The following is a 23,651-nucleotide window of genomic DNA, read 5'->3' as shown; positions in this document are numbered from 1 at the left end:
TCTGAGTTGGCATGGCAACAATTGGCACAATTTGATGAGATGCAAATTAACACTGATCTAACCAGTGGACACAATTTCAGATCAAAAAAGATTTCCCTATATATGACGTTTAGGATATAGGCTTATCTAATACACTCATACCAGATGGCACATCTACCAGTATGGGAGGAAAGTTTATTGGTTTTTCCTTTTGCCCCTCCCCCCCCCCCCCCCCCCCCCCCCCCTCCCCGAAAAAAAAAAAATGGATTCCCCAAAGTAGATCCCCTTTTTCTGATAGAATTAGACCAAATTCATCAAATAAACCAAAGTTCATTTGTACTTTCAGTAACAGTCAAATATGATTAAATCATCTACCTGAGGACAATACTGTTTTGTTTCCTTCTAAAAGTAATAGATTTTACCTTTAAGCTGGGAAGGTAATCAATACCAGTAAACAGGAAGGATGACATAGTACATATTAAGAAAAATCATTCAAAAATTGTTACACAATAATATGAGAAGAGGCAAGAGAGGTGAAACAAGAAAAAAAAAGTACTTCATCACACAAAGTTGCAGGATTCTAGACTACTACACTATTTTGCCAATGAAGTAGCATTACATGAACTATGGAGGTATGGAGGATTGAATACAGACTTCTTCACCAAACACTTTATCTTGGCTCAAGGAGGCCAAATATAACGATAACATTTCTTCATACATAGCGAGGAGCAAATTTCCAAGAGGTTAGTAACATCAAAAGATTTCATCTGTCTACACCACTAAATCCAATCAGAATGGAAATAAATGCCACCCTAAATTTTGGTGAAACCATGCCTTCAACTAAGGGTATCTCTTGTCATAACAGATACAGCCCATGAACCAAACCAGACTCACCCATACTATTATCTCTCTCCATTTGCTCAAATACTGGAAAACCTTGAACAAAATATAAATTTTGAAATGCTGGATAAAACAAAAATTATATTCACAGATTTTCATGGTAATATCATTAATTTGATGTCTGAGCTCTGAGCTATGCAAGTGAAGATAGCATTTCATATGAATGGAATTGTTTATAAAGTTAAAGGATTGTATAATTTTGGTTGAGACCTGACTTCAGATTTCTAACACTTTTTGGAGAGATAATGAGAAAACTCTTATGAAATATGAAAGAGCATGTAATTTCAAGAGGGATACAACATTTATTTGATGAAAACTGGTTTTGAAATGGCTGAGATATCCAAAACAGAGCAATCTCAATAAACCGTGTGACCCATCTTTTATTAGGAGCACTTTGTTTTACTTTGGTTTTGGATGTCTAAGCCATTCCAAAACTAATTTTCATCAAATTAACTTTGAATTTCTTGTATGGTAATAATGCTCTGAACTATTTATAAAGTGTTTCTTGGTATCTCTCTAAAAGTTAAAAGCCCAATCCTCATCTCCACCATTACTATAGTATCCCTTTAAAAGGTCCATGCTGTAAATGGAGTAGCATTGTTTGTAAACAGCTTACCTTGTCACCTTGTTTGATTGCAAAACAGCTTAAGTACCATTCTCAAACATTAAAGTCAAACCATCATCAGAAAGAGCAAAATATAACCTTCCCACAATAGGTTAAAGATAGGTATGATTGATAGGCATAACAAGGAACATTTTTGAAGATGTGATTGAAAATATCGCATATTTCGTAATCATTCTTATTATCGTTTGGCAGGTTTTCACTGCAAATATCTCAAATTGACAAGAATGGATTTAACTCATTTTGCTATAAAACTCATGTATTCTCAAAGGCATATTTGGGTTTCCTGACAGTCAAACAATGATTCTCAGAGTGCAGACTTCAGTCATTCCTGAGATCTACCAAAGTCAAGCTGAAGCTGAGGGCCCAGCTCAATGATTCAGTTTAACCCACTGAAGATGAGTCAAGAGTATACTCGAGCAAGTTTCTATGGGAAATGGGTGTTGTACCAAAATCAGCCCATCCTCAATGGGTTAAGGGTTAGTTTTAAAGAAGGACTTAATTCATATCTTGGGAAAACCCTCCCCTTCTAATAAGAAACCTCAGAGTAGACTCCCTCTCCAAGTCTGAAAATGATCAATTAAGTCCTAATCATTCAAGTCTACACAAGTTGTCATTGACAAAGTAACCATTCATCAAAGCAGGAAATTAGTCAACACACTGACAAATTCACTAAAGACTAAAACAAATCTTGACATCAGGACTTCATTAATCTAGTCATGTTTTGAAATGCCCATTGTGTTTGACACAACCCCTTAGGTTCACTCCATGTATAAAGGGTGTCTATAGATGTCCATGGCGGTGGGTGATTTAGACGAGCTGGCTCTAAATTTCTACTGAGCTACATTATCAGTTTTCCTGCCCTGCACATTTGGGTCACACCCCAACAAACTTCACAAGGCCTATACATGCACACACTGAAGGATTGTTCATTGGACATTTAAAACACATGGCTCATGACCTTTGACCTCACATCTCACTCTCAAACATCCTGGAAAATAGTGTTTTTGTGTCACTGCACAAAATGGATGTAAAGTGCACAGGATATGACAGTATCTCCTCTGATCCATGGCTAGAGAGACATGGTCCTGTTCACATACAGTATACCACTGGTCACATCGTCACATCCTTTTGAAGAATGGTGACAGTAGTAGACAGTGATGGTAGTCTATGTCCAAGCAAGCGGTCACTCCCTCTAGACCAGGCAGTGTGGCTGTATTCTGGTGTCTGCTTCCTCTTTGATAATCACATTGTTGAAGACTGGAGGGGTGATCTCTCTCGAGGCTTGCTGTGTCAGCTCACATATGGTGGGAGGTAGACTTGTTGCTGATGCGGTTGCCGTGGCAACAGTTGCTGCTGCCTTCTTTCTACTGGTCTGGACTAGGTCCTCTTGTTCCTCGTTGCTACACGCTGCCCCGTCTCCGTTGCGCCCCCCGTTACTGAAGGCGCCGAGGTCGTAGACCTCCTTGTAGAGCTCTGGCATCGGTAGGTTGTTGCTGCCCAGCTTGAGACGGATGATGAACTGGTTGTGGAAGTCGTCGACGGTCCGGAGCATTGGCAGGAGCAAGAGGCACTTAGCAAACATGTGCGGGTCTGAGCGGTGGTTGCGCATTATCTCCACTCTCAGAGCTTGTAGGAGGCGCGCTTGGATTCGACTGACACTGATCACATCTTGGAGACCCTCTCGATCTAGTGGTGGGGGGGGGGGGGGGGAAGAGAGAGAGCAGTGGCTTACACAGAAGGCACATGTTTAGACAGGTCTTAAACAATGTCACCCTACACCATGCCTCCATTTTGGGGTATTCTTGGTTTTCTTCAGGAATGGCTGCATCTTCTATATCAGAGATCTCTGTAGTCACAGCAAGAATTTTTTCATCTATCAACAACAAAAAGCAGACAAATCTTATTCTTAATCATCAGTGTATGTTTATCTGGTCAAACATTACACAGCATTCAACATGGCATACTCAATATGTGCTAAAGAGGTTATTTGTTTGACTGCCATTATATACCCACAAGCAGATGAAGGAGAGAAAAAAGAAAAAAAGTTTGATAAAGGTATTAATACCTTATAAAGACATGTTAGGAAAATCAATTTGAAAGTAAAAGAACGATCATGAATGCTGTCATAATTTTTCATTTCAAAGTAAGAGTATGTAAGCTCTTTCTGCAAACACCTTGAGTGTATACTTCATTTCCAATTCACTCCAGATTACTATTAAAACTGCTGCAAAGTGTCTGAATAGGGGTGCATTCGAGCACTCTAACGCGAAGCAAAGCAAACTGAACCAAAGCATACCGTACTGAATGACAACTTACAGATGTCCCTAACAAAGAGAATGAACTCTCTGCATTATGACATGCGTGCATGTTACACACACATTCTTTGCATGCAAACTTTTAGTACGCTTTTGATACCCTTTTGGAGCACCTCGGGAAGTGGTAGACTTTTGGCTCGGTTCAGCTCGGTATGGTACAACTTAGGAGCGTTTGAGTGCTCCTTAAAGGGACTGTACAGTACTGATTGAGGTGGGGATTCATGTTTTGAACATTCCTAAGTGAGATAATGAGAAACCTCTTATGAAATAATTATGAAAGAGCATGTAATTTTAAGAAGGATTCAACGTTTATTTGATGAAAATTGGTTTTCAAATGGCTGAGATATCAAAAAAAAAAATAATGATAATAATAAAAGGCAACAGGCCACGCCTTTTGTTAGGATCTCTTTATTTCACCTTGTTTTTGGATATCTCAGCCATTTCAAAACCGATTTTCACCAAATAAACTTTTGATACCCCTCAGAATTGCATGCTCTTTGACATCTCATAGAATGGTTTCTGAATATCTCTCAAAACGTTAAAAGCTAAATCCTCACCTCAACCAGAACTGTACACACCCTAATAACTCACCATCAGCAAACAGAACAACAGCGGAGAGAAGAGCAATCTCAGATTGTGTCAGTCGCAGCCTCATGTGAAGACGCTCGGCAAACGTGTAGATGCCCTGGTAGAGCTCCACTGGCATGAACTTCATGATGTTAGCCTTAGAGATTCGGATCTCTTTGTTGAGGACGAAGGCATCGTAGAGGATGAGTTCTATGGAGTCCTGAATGGTGAGGATTTCAAAGAGACCTGACTTGACCAGCACCATCTGGTCCTGTTGAGTTAGGAGGGCAAAACCTGTCAAGAGAAAGAAGTGAGGAATACTGCCTTTAACATTTGACATAGAGCACGAAAAAGTGCTGCCACAGCCATTTATTGCCATGGAAATTATTATTATTATCATTATTATTATCATTATCATTATTATTATTATTATTATTATTATTATTATTATTATTATCATTATTATTATTATTATCATTATTATTATTATTATTATTATTATCATTATTATTATTATTATTATTATTATTATCATTATTATTATTATTATCATTATTATTATTATTATTATTATCATTATTATTATTATTATTATTATTATTATTATTATCATTATTATTATCATTATCATTATTATTATTATTACTACTACTACTATTATTATTATTATTACTGTTTGTATTATTATTATCATTTGTTCAGCTTTCAGTCACAAATATCAATATTACACTATTCAAAATCAAAACACAAAATGGGTTCTAAGCAATCTCAGGTAGCCTGAATATCTGTGAACACAATGGTACATACAGCGTACTTTGGTACTCTACAAGCCTGTCAAACCTGGCATTAAACTGTTATACTAAATATTCTGCAATGTTTCACACATCTGGCTTGATGCATGAAGGAACAAGATTCTATGTTTTGTGTCTCTACAGAAGAGATGAGACCAAAGAAACTTGTTGAATATTTCTTAAGTCTTCCTGGTTTTCATCTAATCACCTAAAGCATTATCAAAAAACAATTTGGTCATCTTTGCGTACACACTGTCTGCTTCATGCTGCACTTCCATCAAACATGTTGAAGGTTGATTATGAACACAGACTTCTATCATTCCTCCTGGTCAAAGACATCTACAGTCTCACTGCAACAGACATGAACTTTTGGCTGGAGGGAGGTTTGACCTCTGACCTAGAGTGGCATTGGTGGCATCAAACAGACAGGACATGGGTCTATCTATCTATCTAATCTATCTATCTATCTTTCTATCTATCTATCTATCAATCTATCTATCTAACTATCTATCTATTGATCTATCTATCTATTTATCTGTCTGTCTTTTTATGTATGAATGTATGTATGTCTGTATGCACGTGCATATGTATGTATCTATCCATCCATTTATCTATCTATCTGTTAATCTATCTATCTATCTATTTATCTATCTATTGATCTATCTATCTGTCTATCTATCTATCTATCTATCTGTCTATCTATCTATCTATATATCTATCTACAGTATCTGTCTTTCTATGTAGTATGTATGTCTGAAGGTATGTTTGTATGTATCTATCCATCCATCTATCTATCTATCATTTAACTATCTATCTATGCATCTATCTATTATTTATCCATCTATCTATCATTTTATCTATATCCATGCATTTATCTACCTTTATGTATTCATTACCTATCTATCAAGTATCCATCTATCAATCTTATTTCTATGTATGTATGTATGTATGTATGTATGTATGTATGTATCTATCTATCTATCTATGTATCTATCTTATTTTTATCTATCTATCTATGTATCTATCTTATTTTTATCTATCTATCTATATCTGTCTGCATGCACTTATCTACACTGTACCTCTGCGTACATTTGTATTCATCTACCTATCTATTTCAATATCTATCTACTTATCTATCCATATCCATCTCCATGCATTAATCTACTTCTATGTATTCATTTAATATCTATCTTAATATCTATCATATTTCTATCTATCTATCTATCCATCTATCTATCTATCTATCTGTAAGCATTTATCTACAGTGTACATGTACCTCTATTTACATTTGTATTAATCTACCTATCTTTTTCAATATTTATCTATTTATCTATCTATATCTATATCGTATGCATTTTTAAACCTGTATGTTTTCATCTACATATACCTATCTATCCATCTATCTTTCCACTATCTATCCATCCACTTATCTACCAATTCCAATATCGACATCCATCCATCCACCCACCTATCTATCCATCTACCCATCTATCCATCCATCCATTTACCTACACGTACCCATTCATCCATACATTCATCCATATTTATCTATTACCAATCTATCCATCTATCCGTTCATATCCATCAACCAATCTATCTATCCATTCATCCATCTTTACAAGTGTATCTAGCTGTCTGTGGTAAACAGGCCCAAAGGCCCTAACTCAATCACTTCCTAGCCAGACAATGAAATCAGCAATGCAAACAAGTCTGAAAATGCTCTAAAGAGTTTCACTGCAGGCTTTATCCTTCATTTTTCTCATGTAGTCACAGATCAGCTAACCCAGAAGACATTTCATGTACAATGAAGAAATAGAAATGACTTGTAGCAAAAGACATTTCTCTTTATTCAAAGTATGCAATCTTGTTTGATGCTTGCAGTTGTGTCAGAAAAAGTAAAAGTGATTGCAATGGATAAATGAGCAAAGCTGTATCCGTCAGAACACTATACTGCCTCAAGTATCGTTATCAATTAATTAAATCTACTGAAAAAACAGAAACACTCGCGGCATGAAACTTTTGTAAAGTGGAGCTGACGGCCATTTTTGCAACATGAAACTTTCACGAATTTTGGATCATATAGAATTGAAGAGTGCACTACATGAACTGGACAGACACAAACTTTGGAGTACATTTAACTTTTGTGAACCTTAGCTCCATGAGAAAATTGCAAAAGTTTTATGCATGCCAGAACGTATGGTTTGACAGTATCCCGTGGCTTTAGTAGTGACCCAGACAGCGATCTACATGAAACATGTTTGTTGACCATCACAGTGAATTCTATGACTATAGGGGTACAATCAATCTTCTGTCTCACAAAGAAAATCATAGTAAGGTGTACAATGTTTCACTCGCTACTGCTTAGCTTCGTCAGGTACAATGAGGCACGTCTTGTCATACTTAATGAAGCTCAGCAGTAGTGAGTGAAACGTCGTACACCTTTAATACTATGATTTTCTTTGTGAGACAAAAGTTTAATTGTACCCCTATCATCATGAAACATGTTGTTACTATCTGTACATGGTGATGATGGAGTTTCTACACTGATCTTTCTACTGAAGCTCAGTACATTGGAAGGACAGAAAGCATCTACTAGTTGCTGTAGACGACAAACCTGGTATATGTTTACAAAAGGTGACGATCCTCTTGATGTATGCCGCCAATGCTTGTGTGACAACGGAGCACCACATCTGTATCCCATCCATACCTACAGAGGGCGCAATTCAGTCAGGGGCAAAGAAAAATCAGAATGCTTCAACAGACCACATCTCCAAATGTTCATAACTAAAGTTTGTATGGCTGGCCATAAGACAACAACAACATCCAAGTAGATTTCAGAGTTTTAGCTTGTTGCTATGGTTACCAATACTTTGGGACTTGGAATACAGATTTACAATGAATTGAGCTGCTTTCAACAGAATATTCAAAAGTCCCTTAATGTAATATCTAATGGAATTAAATGACGAAAACATGCACCATTGCAGACACATTCCTGAATTCTAATTCCTGCCAGCATATTAACCCGAAGAGGACGAGTCCCGAGTATACCAGGGCAAGCGTCAATGAGAAATGCCTGTTGTAGCAAAATCAAACCGTTCTCAATGGGTTAAGCAGTCAAACCAGTCATCTTCAAGTTAAACTGCCTGTTACCTATCTCTATTCGTGTTCTGGAAGGGGTGTGACTTAAATCCAAAGCTTATTTAATTAGATACCTCCCATGTTGAGAATTTAAAGTGAATCCTGCAAACAAAGTCCATTGCACTGCTCAGAACAAACAGCATAAACAGAAGACCACGGGTAGTGTGCATACTGGTTAGCTCTCCTTTTTACACATCTTTCTGGAGATTAGTTTGTGAACAGCGCCCCCATGTGAGTCCTACAAGCATAATTAATAATCTTCACTCTCGTGTTGGTTTGCTAAGTCAGATTTCAGTTGTTGCTATGGTTACTATGGCAGGTTTGTATTCCACATCACTGGATCCTGAAATCTCCTACAAACTGAAGACACACCCTATGACGCACACAGTAATATCAGGTGCACCTCTTTCAACATACTCAGTAATTGCACCCCTTAAATGCCTGCCTCCAATATACACTTGTAACTTAAATGTAAAACATACAGGCAGTTCCCAGAATGACTCAAAATTAATCTTCCATCGTTTGAAATTTGCTTTGATTAAAATACAATATACTGAAAGGGTCTACTTAGAAACTTGTCTGGCTGATGTGATTTGCCAAAATGAATTGTTTGCAGCATTTTGAGATAAAAAGTGTACAAGAAATCAGATCGTAATGCACAGATTTTATTCCTGAAGAGCCCTCGTGCACACTCAGTAGTGGGTAGGCACAACATTACGTGTTGATTGGTGCCTTAGCAATCGTTTCCCAAGAAGTGACATGCGATTCACTCTTGCTGGTAAATTTGATGAATACTGCAACAGCAATACTGCTTCAGTATCCGTTAAAGTTACTACTGCAATATCATGATTTGTCAATTATCAATAATGATTATTAATCCATGATAAGATATGTTCTCAGATTGCAATAACGTTGACATACTTTTTTGACTAATATTTTGCATTTTTATTGCTACCCATCTGATATTGTGTTATGACATCTTTTTCAATAATTTTTCATGCATATGTGCCCACTTTAGAGCAAAAGTGAACAGTTTTTGCATGATTATGGAAACTGTGTTTTACCTAAAATTATCCGAGAGTGAGATTGCAACTGCAAAGATATTTCAAGTTTGCTTTGCAAGGAATACCAAGAAATACCACAAGGGATATCAAACAGTTTGATTGCCTGGTAGACAACTTTGCATGGGGAGAATACATTGAGATGATGATCATAAACTTTTGGTACCGAGTCTGGATTATTCCGAGCTAGTAGCCACTGTGGTACATTCATGCTTCACGGCTCAGGCTCAACATACCTTAATCGTAGTCATGGTAACAATGGACTCACCATCTATTGATAACCGTTCCGTTTCCATGGCAGCCACCTCCGCATCTTTCACCCATCTACCTTCCCTAAAGTCATCAAATTCAGGCTTCACAGTTGAGATGATCCGGGGAAAGAATGAGAAAAATGTGTGATTTTTTTATTGCAGTAATTTCATTATGCATGGTTCTTGTAATCACAAGACTTGTGGAGATTAACATACAGCAGCCCATCACCTCCCACTTACAGAATATATGACATAATTATTACAGATCAAGACACCTTCATAGTCTTTCCAAATGTTCTTTGTGACAAAGTATAATTTTTTTTTCTTCTAAATTTGCATATCCTGTGAAGATGTCCATCAAAGAAAAATAAACATCTTCTTGACTGCTAAGGAAAAACCATTTGATTCCTATTGATACTATCATCTTTTTTATTTACCCAAGACAGGAACATTCTTGTTTCTTGTCCTCTTTTTAAAAAAATTTCAAAGAACAAAAAGACTTCATTTAAAGTCTACAAATATGTTACTAACAATGGCAGAATATTCAACAGTTTGCACAATATACATGAAACAGAATTTTTATTGAGAAATAAAAAACCTCAGGAAAATTTCATCTTTGTGATCATGATGTTTTTCTTCTTCTTCTTCTTCTTTTTTTTTTTTGGGGGGGGGGGGTGTCAAATGATCAGCTTGAGCTACAGTTAGCTCTTTCCTTTGTCCTGGAATCTTGAGTCTAAAATCCTCATCTCCTCTCAAATCACGCACACAGTAATTAAAAATTTCAAGTCTTGAATCTTAACTTTTCCTACATCATATAAGTGAAAAGAATGTCATCATGCACTTTAATATCCACACATCATAAGCTGTCACTGTCCAAGTCTAAATACAACAGAATAGATGCCTATAAAGGAAGATTAGATGCAGGAGCATTACCACGCATTTTTTTTTCTTTTCAACTGACCAGTCCAGAGTGCGGTCAATGCATGGATTAATTTTTAGTTTATTAACAAATATGGCCATAAAAATGTCAATCATCACCATTAACTCAAGAATGCAACACAATTTACTGTCAGCTTCTTTTTCTGAAAACACCACGGCATAGCAATCAATTGAATGGAAAAGGAAAGAAAAAAAAGAGAAAGAGTTTAGAAATGGAAGGCATGGTGGGAAGAGCTCACTCACATAAGACTTTGCTGTGCTCTGGTGAGCCTCTCTGACCGCTGTGATCATCTCCTCCGTCTCACTGTCCACTTTGATGTCCTTGAAGGGGTCAAAGTCTTCGTCCTCCTTGACCTCTTCATAGATGTAGGGTTCAATGTCCACAAACTCTGTCTCCTTCTGTTTGTTGGGAATCCTTCCGATCCTCACAGCTGATGGGGGAAGAAAGATAGAACCAGTGATTGACATCACATTAGACTTTGTCCCAAAGAAACTTGCAGGGGGCAGATTTGAGTTTGCTACAAGGCAAAGTAATGTATGCAATCTTTGTTTACCATGCCTTTCTGAAAAGCTCTCGTTGGCAAAAAAGATGTGAGACATGGTGAGTCTACATGTAGCTTCAATCCAATCATAACATTCCCCTTTCAGAACCTGTCAGAGATTGTTATTAACCCATTGAGGACAAGTCCCGTATACTCAGGCAGGTGTCTATGAGAAATGCGTGTTGTAACAAAATCTGACCATCCTCAACAGATTAAGGTGAACTTGAATAAATAAACAAGCGAAGGATAATGAATGTCTTCATAAAGGCAAGATGTGGGGGGGGGGGGGTAACCTCATGAGGGTTGCTGATGATTGCTTACTGGTTCCTACCATTCTCTACCCTTCACATTTCTATCACTAGACACCTGACCCTTTGGAATGATTGTCACTATTTCAAACTACCCAGGAAAAATGTTTGACTCCTCTCCCACCAGAAAATTGACATTTATCCCAAACCGGGCTCTTCAAGCCAGAACGATTTCCAACTTGGCTGGGTTGTAAGCATTAGGGCTTTGATTCCACTTGGCCATGACTGGTCATGGTATCAAAGAGACCAAGAGGATATCCAATAATGTTAACCCATTTGAGTACAGACTGATTTTGCTATAACACAAATTTCCAATAGACATCTGCCCGAGAATACTCAGGACTCCTTTTTCAATGGGTTAAGGATGATCAGTACCAAGTTTGGCAGCTCATATTTATATAAGAGAAGATGAGTAGCATGTTAGTTTGTCTCACAGAGTAGGTGTAACTTGTTTTACATCTACCAAAGATTAATATCAAATTACAAACTTTTGTGTCTCAAGAACTAACACATGCGACCACCCTGCACTACCATGAAGCTTTATCAATTCTTAATGCCATCAGAGTCATTAGTCTACCACACAAATTTGGCTCTATTGGTTTTGGATCCACAGAATATGCTGTACAATCTTAGACTGGTCAACAGGACCTGTCTCTTGGAAAGATATCCCAATTCTAATCGGAAGGACCTAAGATCACCTCCTTCCTTGGTTAATTACTTCCTGCCACATTTAGTTCAAATCTACCTTGTGGTTGGAAGAACATGGAAATGTTAAAAAAAAAAATAACAACCAAAAGTTGCTTATGACATACATTGAAAAGTAGGTAGTGTCTGGCAGTAACAGCTAACTTGTGACCTCTATACTTTATTAGAAAAGAAACATTGAAGAAATAAACTTATCTATCAAAAGGGGGTGCTATCTATGTCAATATTTCCATACAAAGCACCTCCCTGGATAGTATCATTAACCCGTTCCATACTGAATTCTGAAATCCCTATATAGTTGATACACAGGCCACCAGGTTCCCGTATGTAACATGTCATTTGGAATCACTCAACACACTCCTACAGCCCTTTAATATCTTTCTTGTTTATTTCTTTTTGTTGGAGCTAAGTTTGTGTTGTGTATGGGGGAGGTGGTATACGTGTACTTGTCTGCGTTTATTATGTTGTATAACTTGTACATATGTTATACTCCATGTAAATATGTTACACCTTGCCATATACTGCAGTGTATTGTGTAAAGGGGCCCCGACCACAAGTTGTGCTTCACTGGGGTCCCAAACCTATCATTCTGAATTTTTGCAGTTATGTCTTGTACTTTTGTTATGTTTGATTTGGTTTGAATAAACTGAACTGAACTGAACTGAAATGGAGATTGATAGAATTCATTTGAGTCATAAACTGTCATGTGATATCTAAACAGGTCATATGACAAATGGGGAAAATAATTTCACATCTTCAAGAGATAAGGAGCCTTACTTTGATTGCATATGTCTTTTTAAAGGCATGTACCATGGAATGTATATTTGCCTCGGTATAAAAGCAGAAATGAAGTATGTTCATACTCTGAATAGGAGAGAAGGTGTACAGGACAGCTGGCTAAGGTTAGGGTTAGGGTTATACACCATGTTAGGTTTTAGGGTCAACCCCAGCTTTTTATTACTTTCTGCAAGTCTTTTTTTATAATTGTCCCAAGGCCATTTGTTATGATCACCATATATTCTAGTAATCTATGGAAAAATTCTGTACAAAGATTATGGATATTTGATTCAACATGGAACACAAAGAACTTTCATCACCCTTAGTACTTTATGGAGTGCAATGAGAACTTCTATCATGAAGCAAATTCAACCACTTTTGTCAATTCATTTAACCTCTAATATCAGAAATCTTCCTCAACCCGTTAAGGACAGGCTGATTTTGCTACAACAAACACTTCCAATAGACATGCCTCAACAGGTTAACCCATCCAGGAATAGCTGAATTTGCTACTGTAAAACGAGGAATGTTCGCATGCATTTAATTTTGTGAACTTCGCGAGTGCCGTCACTTGCGAAATTAAAATGCATGTGAAAGTTCTTGCCTACACAATGTGCACTGGATGCCAGTTACAATTCGCGAAAATTTCATACTGCGAGAATGGCCATCGGCTCCAATTCGCAAAATTTTCATGCCGCGAATATATCGTGTTTTACAGTATATCACATATTTCTCACAGACACCTGTCAAAGTATACTCTGGACTAGTCTTCAACAGATTATTAACCCATTGACGACGAACTGATTTTGCTACAACACGTATTTCCCATAGACACCTGCCCGAGTATACTTGGGACTCGTCCTAAATGGGTTAATCATCTCTGTAAACAGCATGTGGCACCCATCCAACACAGCTGCAAAAATTAAAACTCTATACGTCTATTTGGGCAACCAACATTCTTATACAGAAACCGGGAAGGTTCTACCGGACTATCAGGGAGATATTTGTGTTTTACATGTATCTCAAAAGGCAAAAAATACATTGTATTTCTCAATCAGGGAGATTTTTATGTTCTTTAATTGATTACAATATGAAGAAATGTTTCTATTTTCATGGAGCCCACTACAGTATGAGGGAGATTTGGCATCTCTGGTCTCTATTAAAGGAGTGTCACAGGAATAAAGTGAGAATTAAGTTTGATATAACGCCTGATTAACCTGAGAGGTTTTAATTTATCATCTGTGGGAGCATCATAATGCCTTTATCTACCCAAACTACCAGCCCTACTCACTGGACAATACAAAGTCTTCAGGAATCAAATACTAATAGTCTAAGGGAGCTGGTGAAGCTGCTCAGAATTTGAGGGGGGACGATGTCCTATTAGACAACACTGAGCTTACCATTGGTAATGAGAACTGAGTACCATAGAGATACACACATCTATGTGTGGAGAGTCACACATTTATGGATAGGGACACAATCTGAGGCAATGCAGCAAAGCTGGCCAGATAATTGAGGTCAGTGGACAGAGAGAGAGAGAGAGAGAGAGATGAGGAAGTAGGGCCCAAACTGACCTAAAATAAACATGATTATACAGCTGGGTCAGTTTGTGAAGGGCATTTCATCTGGTCAAGATGTGACCTTCTGCCGCTGCGGCCAGACTCAAACTTGTAAATTGCTTCACCCTTGGTAATAACTGCCTCACCTGACTTGGGTGGAGCTGAGATGTAAACAGTCAGCCACATGAGTTTGATGTACTTTTTGGGGTCAATTTATCAACCTCATATTCTGGCAGGTCAATGTCAGCTTGCTAAGATTCTTGTTATAGTTGATGAAGTAGGAATAAATAGTGTCAACTGACATCTTGCCCATTCAGTTCCAAAAGAAATAAAACATGGAATTTGATATTCTTGTATAACAGTGCATTTTGTCATAGATTGGCTTATCTAAACATGCTTGTTTGAAACATAGAGGTTTATTTTTGTTTTTGTTTTTATCTTGAAGCATGGAATTATATTGGTGTGGACTTTAGAGACCACCGTAGAGACACTCGTTTAACACAAATTCTATTTCAAGAAATGTTCTACTCTGAGTCAGTTTCTGTTCCCTCTTTCAATTCCACCCCACCCTTCTTTATTCCAGTAGCCTACATTTCAACCCATTAATGACCACACATGTGGGACTGCATAAATGGACATTTCTGCGCATTTCATGCAACATAAAACTAGCGTGAAAATAGAATCACAGAGATATTTTTGCTTCCAATATCAAACAATATTTCATCTCTGATCTTGCGGAATTTAAAAAAAAAGCATGCAAAATCCATTTTATCCATCAGAGAGAGAGAGAGAAAAAAAAAAAATGTCCACACTAACATGTCCTCTTTTACAATAGTCTAATGGTAGTAGAAGACAAAACAAAGACAAAACAAAGACAAAACAAAGACAAAACAAAGAAAAAACCAAGACAAAACAAACTACCCACCATCTTTGGACATTCCAAGCTCAAGGCACTTCTTGTAACGGCAGGCAGGGCAGCGATTTCTGTGCTGTCTACTAATCTCACACTTGCCTCCTCGTACACACACATACTCCTTCTGTCTCCTTAGACAGCGCCGGAAGAACCCCTGCAACCAAAATTCACATGTTTTATAGAGCTTAATTGCAAAACATATAAACTCTATTTTTGCTAATTTGAAAAATTTGTGATTAAAGCTGCTTAAAAAAAAAATCCCTAACAAAAGAAAATGGTAAGAAAATATGACCTTTTTTTTTTTTTTTGATGACTTCGAAAATATTCCTTGTTAACAGGTAAGGCATTACTGGAAAGTAGAGTATTTAAGGTGATGATGACCTTATTTTGAAATTTTCTAGAATGGCGTTGAACCTGTTGTGTGATGAAACTCTACATTATGTTGCTTGATTCTTTACAGTATAATTTCATATTTCCTCCTGAAATGTTTTCAATTCTTTTTACCAATCAAGAGTGTATGGCACAGCTGTATGAAACAAGTTAGGCAGGGCAATGGTATCGTCACATCTAAAGTTTCATAGGATATTTCATATTTACTGACATCCTTTTTTTTTTGTCTAAAGTTTGGATCATACATTCTCGATACCTCCAGGATTAAATAAATGTATGTGATTACGTTATATGACTTCAGAAAATTTTAATGTTTTTGGATACATGATGTGAAAGAGGTGACTTCTCCTAAAATTTTACACTCTTATGTCATTAGACAGTTTTTTTTTTGGAGAAGTTATGGTACATGATTTAAAAAGCTAATAATTTTTATATTTCATTAACACATTTCCTACTTCTGATCATTATCATTATTAGTTTGCACTGCACAACTCAAAGCTTCATATTTCCTCAATCCTAAGCCAATGAACATCCCTTTTCATGGATTTGGTTTGGCCATTAGAGATGAATCTCTTATAGAGAATAGGTTATTCTATTGTAAGACTTTGGGGGTGAGAGGATATTCCTCACCTTACATCCCTCACAAGAGATGATCCCATAATGCACTCCTGAAGACCGGTCCCCACAGATTTTGCAGGCTATCGTCTGGAAATCTGTAAAGAAACATAGAAAACACACCAATTAAGGGATTTAACTGCAGATATATGCATTGCCATGACAACCTTTCTACTGATATGGCAATCTCTTTAAATAGTGCAATTTGCTTGATATGATATTGGACAGCAGTAGACTTCATTTTAAAACTTGCAATCAAATATAAAAATATGTATAGATAGAGAGAAGACAGACATAAATATTCAAGGACAGAAAGAAGATAGGAATACATACATATTCATATATGTTTGCTTGATATCTATTTCATATACACCTGAATGTACTCGAAGTTACTTATACAATATGTGCATGTACTTTATAGTACTATTGCAAAATATCTTTTCACCTGCTGGTGCAAATGATTACTGTTACTTTGCAATGATTTTGTCTTACTTTGGATATGGGAAATAAATGCAATTAAATGCTAAGAGATGAAGAGATATTCAAAGAAAGAGCAGAGAGATATATATAGATATTCAAAGATAGAGAGAGAGAGAGAAGATACAGATATGAGAGAGAAAAGAGAGAAAACGGAGAGATAGCGAGGGGAGAGCTGATAAAATGCCTCAAAATTATTTGATTAAAACTTTCAATATATATCAAAACTCTGTACTGATACAATACACTGGACCAAACCGCATTTCATAGTAAGGAAACAAACATGAGTCTCTATAAATGAAACAAATTTGACAAGCCCTTACACCTGTACGAGACATATTTGGCTGACACACGATAATGGACCATTCCAGTGATGCTAGGAAACAGGTAGAATGGAGAGCAATATGGACTGTGTGTACAGTGTATGCGTGTATGTATATAATATGTGTGTGTGTGTGTGTGTGTGTGTGTGTGTGTGTGTGTTTTAATGTGCTACTAGTTATACATTCCCCTGTGTAAAGAGTGCAGTAATTGTTACAAGTTTACATAACCAAAATGTGGCGTAAGCTGAAAGGCTCTGTCATTTTATGCCTAGACACATTATCATTATTTTATCCCTCATAAAGAGCAGCACTTCAGTCTGGTAAAAGAAAAAAACTTGGTTCTTTATGCTTTTGCCCTCTTTTTATGCCCAGTTCCTTCCCACAGTAAAGTAACCCTAGATAACGTTTCACCAGCTCTTCTTCTTTTTTTTTTTGTTCCCTTTTCTCAGTGATCTTGCTCGATGCATTTTAGCTTTCCATTGTAGATCTTTACCTGTAGCTTACAGTCATCTCCCAATATGAACAGAAATGTGCAGTTTTCTTTTGTCAGAATATTACTTCCAGCCATCAATTCTTCCCTCCTCATCTCTTTCATTCTTCTTTAAAGTTCCCAACAAATAATCAGCAACTCTTGAAGCTTTGATGTCCTACAAACATTCTACCCTTGATTTCAATGTAATCATGATTACAGCACAGTCTACCCTTGACTTCAAACTAATCATCCTGTGTTCTTACAGATGAGTTTTTCCACATTCTGTAAATAGTTCAACACTTGCAAAAATAATAATTTCTAGATAGTGATGTGTTTAGTAAATAGTTCAACACTGCCAAAAATAATAATTTCTAGATAGTGACGTGTTTAAAGGGGCATAGTCCCGGTAGTGTAGATGGCGCTGTTGATGCTACTGCCGATCACAGTTAGCATTGATACGAAGATTGCCGAAATTGAGCTGTCATCAAGAGTAAAGCACGTAGGTGTTGCTAAGTAACGTTGCCTTCATTGTCTTCTCTGCGCATTACGCAGTCTGTAGTAATGCCAGGGTGCGTGCATATGTGCTTCTTATTATGACATCACAAAAGATATTTGCTAAAGCTGTCATCCCCCTGAGCCGAATCATGAGCCGAACTGTGATCGGACCACTGACACAGTGGATCGGACTTCTTCGGACTCGGGAAAGTGGGCCAAAGCGTAAGCGCCCAAGAGAAGTCGATAGCATAGGTCTCTATAGGAAACTTGCGCCGTGCGCCCGCGTACACATTTGACTAAAACACCGGGACCATGCACCCTTTAAGACAAGCTGATTTTATGATTGAGGATGAATTTCCACAAGATACCTACTCCTTGGGACTAGTCTTCAGTGGGTTCAAACTTTCTGTTTCTGTTTCCAATTTCTTGTCAAGCTGCTCAAAGTAAAATTCCCTTAAAGGGGATGGCTAGTAACTGATCATTGGGAATCAGTGGGAATGCTGGGGGATGATTGTTCCAATTCTTGTGGCATACATTTAAGAGTACATTATATATCTATTGTTGTGTGAAAATCATTTGCTTCAAAACTGTCTCATATTCAAGTTATGTGCAGTTTAATGGCCCGTCACTGTACAGACATGCTAACCTGGAAACATTAAAGTGTACATTACTTAACCCATATCGGGCTATCTGCGGGATATTCTGTAGTTCGTCCAAACGCCGCAGGGGCCATATACGGAATATCCCGTAGTGAAAGAAATGACATATAAATGACGTCATTCCAAAGTTCTTTCACCTTCTAACCTTTGACAACATATCCCAGAATGCTTTGCTACACTGTCTGCGATAATTCAAGAAGGATTTGTCAGTCGAACCCCAACAATATCGTAAAAATCATCGAGAAAAATGTGTGTTTACATGGAATAATGCGAATAACCACGAAGCGTCAGTGGTTGCTATCTACAGCTGTATGGAATGTTCGATTTTGGATTTTCTGCCGCAGTTTTTGAGGAGGTTTGGACACTTGCCGGGCGATGATTCGACCGAGTGTGACGATAGTCCCACATGTACATCTACATGTATGTACAACAATTGTATAAACTAGAGATTGTAATTTGTCATTACTGACAAATTAAGGTGATCCGATTTTTTTAATGAATTATTCGAGTCCTGATTGCAATAGGCATGACCATACAGGTTTCATCTGTGTTTAGAGACATTGGCCGTGTGATGTTTGGATTCTCATTTAGAAAAGGGAGTCATATCTGCCATCTGTGGTACCAAATTCTGTATACACTAGATAACAAAGATACAGCAACAAATACATATGACCTTTGACCCACTTTTACACTCCCAAGATGGCATCTGAGGAAAAAGTGTTTATTTTGTGAAATGATTTTTGCGACATCGTCTATACGTGTGCAAAATATGGGAAAGATAGGACAGGTATTCACCAAGATGCAGGATGAAACATATATGACCTTTCACCCTTATTTACATACCCAAGATGGCGTCTGATTAAGAAGTCGTTATTTTATGAAATAATGTAGGTGACATGAACTAAACATGTGCACAATATGGTGGTGATAGAGCATGTTTTTCTTGTGGTTTTGCAAAGAAAGTTGTGCAAAGAAAGAAAAATTTCAATACATCGTTGATGAGCTTTAATTTCAACCAAGTATTTTGACGTGATACCGACATCGTGTGAAAAAACAAAGGGCACTTATATGATAGCACAAAGTCTCAGCTACAACATATTAAAATCTAGGAGAAATTCACCGAAGCATAAGTAAGATAGTGCATGATAAAGATAGTCATGTCAATTTTCACATCTAGAAAAACTCCCTCCTATAGAGATAACACGTAATAGCGAAGATTGAGAAAGAAGTACATATGACCTTTGACCCCACTTTGCACACCCAAGATGGCATCTGAGCAATTAGTAGTTATTTTGTGAAATGATTCTTGTAACATGGTCTTTGCGTGTGCAAAATATGGGAAAGATAGGACATGTATTCACCAAGATACAGGATGAAACATTTATGACCTTTGACCCTAATTTACATACCCAAGATGGTGTCCGATCAAGTAGTTGTTATTTTATGAAATAATGTACATGACATGTACTAGACATGTGCAAAATATGGGATTGATAGCCATTGTTGTTGTTCATCTATTGCACAGAAAGTAGTAGAAAGAAAGAAAAATAAAGAAAAAACGAGACATGAACTAAACATGTGCAAAATATGGGGGTGATAGGGCGTGTTTTTCTTGAGTTATTGCAAAGAGAGTTGCAGAAAGAAAGAAATATCTCAATACATAGAAGATAAGCTTTAATTTCAACCAATTTTTTATCATAATTCCGACATCGTATGAAAAAACAAAGGAAATGAAACGATAGCGCAAAGTCTCAGCTACAACATATTAAAATCTGGGAGAAATTCACCGAAGGGTAAGTGAGCTAGTGCTCGATAAAGACAATCATGTCAATTTTCACATTAAAGAAAATTCCCTCCCATAGAGATAACACGTCATAACGAAGATACAAAAAGAAGTACATATGACCTTTGACCTCAATTTGCAACGACAAGATGGCATCTGAGTAAAAAGTAGTTATTTTGTGAAATGATCCTTGTAACATGGTTTTTGCGTGTGCAAAATATGGGAAAGATAGGACATGTATTCACTAAGATACAGGGTGAAACACTTATGACCTTTGACCCTAATTTACATACCCAAGATGGTGTCCGATCAAGTAGTTGTTATTTTATGAAATAATGTACGTGACATGAACTAAACATGTGCAAAATGTAGAAGTGATAGAGGCCGTTTTTCTTGAGTTATTGCAAAGAAAGTTGCAGAAAGAAAGAAATATCTCAATACATCGAAGATAAGCCTGAATTTCAACCCAATTTTTTGACGTGATTCCGACATCGTATGAAAAAACAAAGGGCACACTTACGGTAGGGTAAAGTCTCAGCTACAACATATTAAAATCTGGGAGAAATTTACCGAAGCTTAAGTGAGCTAGTGCTCGATAAAGATAGTCATGTCAATTTTCATTTCCAGAAAAACTGCACTCCCATAGAGATAACACGTAAACTGGTCAAATTTGACAAGATTACTTTTAATCTATTTTTACGAGGTGATACCGATATCCAATCAAAATATTGTAATTTTATGTTTGAAAGAACATTAAATAAGCTACATCATACTGAAATCTGGGTGAAAATTGACAAAGGACTAGTGAGATACGCTCGAATGAACTTGAAATTTGATGACGTCATTTTGAAAATTTACTTTTTTTACTTTATTAAGAAATTTGATATCTTTTAATCATTTTGTCAGCATTGCCACCCCATGAAATGACATGTACAACTCATCAGCTTTCAAAATATGTACAGAAAATGGAGGGTCACCGTCCATCCTGACGAGTAAAATCGGATTTAAAATTGGCAGTTTTTTGGCATAGTTGTACTGTATATCACCATTGACGCGCGTGCGGAATTTCAACTTTGACGGGCCCGTATGACCTCATATTGAGTCGGATTGACTTGAAACTTGGTAGAAATATTCCTTGACATTTCAGGCAGCTGATAAGTGTGAAAAAACGGGAAATTTCTATTGCATATGAGCTGTGCGTGCGTATATGAGCGCGCGCGTACGCGTCTGTCCAATTTTTTCAATTTTTCAAAAAATGCTCCAAATGGTCTGAAACGTGTGCAAAAAAAATTTGAGCTCGATTTGAGCATACAAATATTTCAACGCGCGCGTACGCGCACGTTTAAAGATATACTGTAAACGTGGAAATTTTCGCGGTACATTAATTTTCGCGGATTTCGCACTACATTCGGCTAGCGCGAATTCAAAAACGCGCGAATATATCTTCACAATTTTCTATGCACATTTTGAACGGGATGAATTGTGTGCGCTTCATCGATGATACTGCTACGTAGTACAATGTACAGGCATGTTTACGCTACTAGTACTGTGCGAAGAGACGATAGATTGCTGCTGTGTACTGTAGCATGCATGTGTGCACCGCACGCACCGATGCTACATTCCCCCGTGACTACGGTACTACAGTCACAGCTGTACTACGTATTTGAGTGTTTGTACTCGCAGTCGAGCCGCTCGCTACGTCGCTTGTCGTACGCTGGCATAGCAAGCTATGTAGCAGAGGCTTTGGATGAAAGCAGTGAATGTGTACTACAGTAAAGCAACCTGCTGCGGAGCGCGAATTTAAGAACCCGCGAATACGTTTTCGAGCCGCTCAGCGCGAAAAATTAATCGCGCGAAAATATTGACGTTTACAGTAGATGAATTTTGAGAATGTGAGTAGAATGCGCTTGACTTGAACTATATGTGACGTAAATTTGATTGAAAAATTCCATTCCATTAATGAGATATGAATGAAAATGTGTTTTCATATAATGACGTCATAGTGACGTCACGGTCGACTGATCACAATGATTTTACAAGATTTGTCGTCTTTGGGTCACCATACATATATGGTATAAGTTTGACATTGATAGGCAATGCACTTTCTGAGCTAACCTCTGCTCAACTTTTGGGGAGAAATAAAGAAAAAGAAGAAGAAAGAATCCGTACAGATACAGAAGGTGATCCGAGAGGATACTCGGATCACCTAATAAGTCGAAACTGACAAGCTGTAGAAGTGTATCTATCGTTACGAGTTTCACTTCAACAAACTATAGGATGCACACATTATACTATCGATTTCCCATGCACTCGCATAACTATAAACATAAATCTGCTATTATTGTATCATTGGTCATGATATTTATATGTCCAGAAAGCTGACGCTCAGATCATTTCATTTTCGGTACTGGATGTGTAAAATTACAACATTTGCTATTTTTAATCCATGAACGAAAGCAAACAAACAAATTAACTTCGTAATTTTTGGATGACTGTACTTCACTTCTGCTGAGTACTTTGATTGCACTGTGAATCGAATGGCAACATGTCATTTACCATTTTAAAGGGAATTTTATCTTCTTTCAAATGACATATAACTTTACTATGTTTTGTTCATTGCTTGCTAATGAAGAGCGATTGTTAGGAGAGTTGTCTGCCTGTTGGCGTGTGTGCGCAAACGGTGCTGGGCCACTGTAGTGTTACACCAGTGCGTTGGCCCGATATGGGTTAATGTACTCTTAAATGAATCCCACAAGGATTGGAACAATCATCCCGCAGCATTCCCACTGATTCCCACTGATCAGTTACTAGCCATCCCCTTTAAAGTTTTTATGGTACAGGCATCTTCAGTAATCACCATATTCATGAGATCCTACACATAGATTACATGACTGACAAAACTGGAACAGTGATAAACAATAATGGTCACATGTTTTCTTCTTCCCTTCGTCATAATATGATAAATGGGTTTATGAATATTTCTCCAGGCTTCTAGTGTTGGCTGTGTCTTCTCAATAATCTTATAGAGCAAGACACTGAAATATAAGAACAAGAAGGTGGTAACTCC

General features: G+C 37.2%; 1 protein-coding gene across 1 annotated transcript in view; it reads right to left on the bottom strand.

Annotated features, from left to right (window-relative positions):
• Positions 1 to 2,329: 2,329 nt before the first annotated feature.
• Positions 2,330 to 23,651, bottom strand: part of LOC139744833 (retinoic acid receptor alpha-like) — a 246,546-nt gene continuing 225,224 nt past the window's right edge. The window contains exons 2-8 of the mRNA XM_071655247.1: positions 16,391 to 16,473; positions 15,383 to 15,524; positions 10,810 to 10,997; positions 9,645 to 9,729; positions 7,792 to 7,884; positions 4,411 to 4,680; positions 2,330 to 3,190 (exon numbers count right to left, since the gene is read on the bottom strand). Coding sequence (XP_071511348.1) covers positions 2,697 to 3,190; positions 4,411 to 4,680; positions 7,792 to 7,884; positions 9,645 to 9,729; positions 10,810 to 10,997; positions 15,383 to 15,524; positions 16,391 to 16,473 — 1,355 coding nt within the window. The 3' untranslated portion in view covers positions 2,330 to 2,696. The remainder of the gene's footprint in view (positions 3,191 to 4,410; positions 4,681 to 7,791; positions 7,885 to 9,644; positions 9,730 to 10,809; positions 10,998 to 15,382; positions 15,525 to 16,390; positions 16,474 to 23,651) is intronic.

This window comes from Diadema antillarum, unplaced genomic scaffold (genome assembly GCF_040938485.1).
Source record: "Diadema antillarum isolate AM-2024a unplaced genomic scaffold, OU_Dant_1.0 seq00001214_RagTag, whole genome shotgun sequence".
Classification (NCBI taxonomy): domain Eukaryota; kingdom Metazoa; phylum Echinodermata; class Echinoidea; order Diadematoida; family Diadematidae; genus Diadema; species Diadema antillarum.
Note: the sequence above shows the minus strand (reverse complement) of the source record. Positions and strands in the feature narration are given on the sequence as shown.